Raw genomic sequence first — 550 nt, forward strand, 5'->3', positions numbered from 1 at the left:
CAAATGTATCTTTCAGGGAGTGACACTTGCTTTAGTCCTGCGGAATTTAAGAACAATTTTTGGATTCCTTTAGAAAAGCTCATATGTTTCATGTTCTCAGCATCAGAAATGGAGCAGCTTCAGATTGGCCCTGCGGCCATGCTGGAGGACGAGATCAGCTGGCTTGATAATTTCGAACCCACTTGGACCAACGAGCTGGAGACCAGCGAGGCCGACAACATCCTGCTGGCTGGACACCTGCGCCTCATTAAAACCCTGCTGTCCCTCTGCGGCAGTGAGAAAGAGCAGTTCGGTCAGCCACTTTGCAGATAAATATGACAGCATGATATGCATATGAAGAGCCGGATGTTGAGTAAACTGGTCTTCTTGTTAATGTTCTGCAGGTCCTTCTCTGATCCAGCAACTGTTGGACGACTTCTTGTTCAGAGCGTCACGAATCATCCTGAACAGTGACAGCTCATCTAGCACTACAGCATCTATCCACGACTTTCACCCAAAGTAAGAGGAAAAGCATACATTTAAAGGGTCATGAAACCCCCCCCCCCCGTTT

The 550-nt window shown here is 47.6% G+C and overlaps 1 protein-coding gene across 1 annotated transcript; it reads left to right on the forward strand.

Moving 5' to 3' along the window:
- Positions 1 to 106: 106 nt before the first annotated feature.
- Positions 107 to 498, forward strand: LOC107734987 (ubiquitin carboxyl-terminal hydrolase 24-like; the record flags this gene model as incomplete). The annotated part of the gene is made up of 2 exons (XM_016546833.1): positions 107 to 292; positions 384 to 498. Coding segments are annotated over exons 1-2 (299 nt in total), but the record flags the coding sequence as incomplete, so codon positions are not given.
- Between the last annotated feature and the right edge of the window lie 52 nt (positions 499 to 550).

Source organism: Sinocyclocheilus rhinocerous, unplaced genomic scaffold, assembly GCF_001515625.1.
Source record: "Sinocyclocheilus rhinocerous isolate Xijiao unplaced genomic scaffold, SAMN03320098_v1.1 C35614788, whole genome shotgun sequence".
Classification (NCBI taxonomy): domain Eukaryota; kingdom Metazoa; phylum Chordata; class Actinopteri; order Cypriniformes; family Cyprinidae; genus Sinocyclocheilus; species Sinocyclocheilus rhinocerous.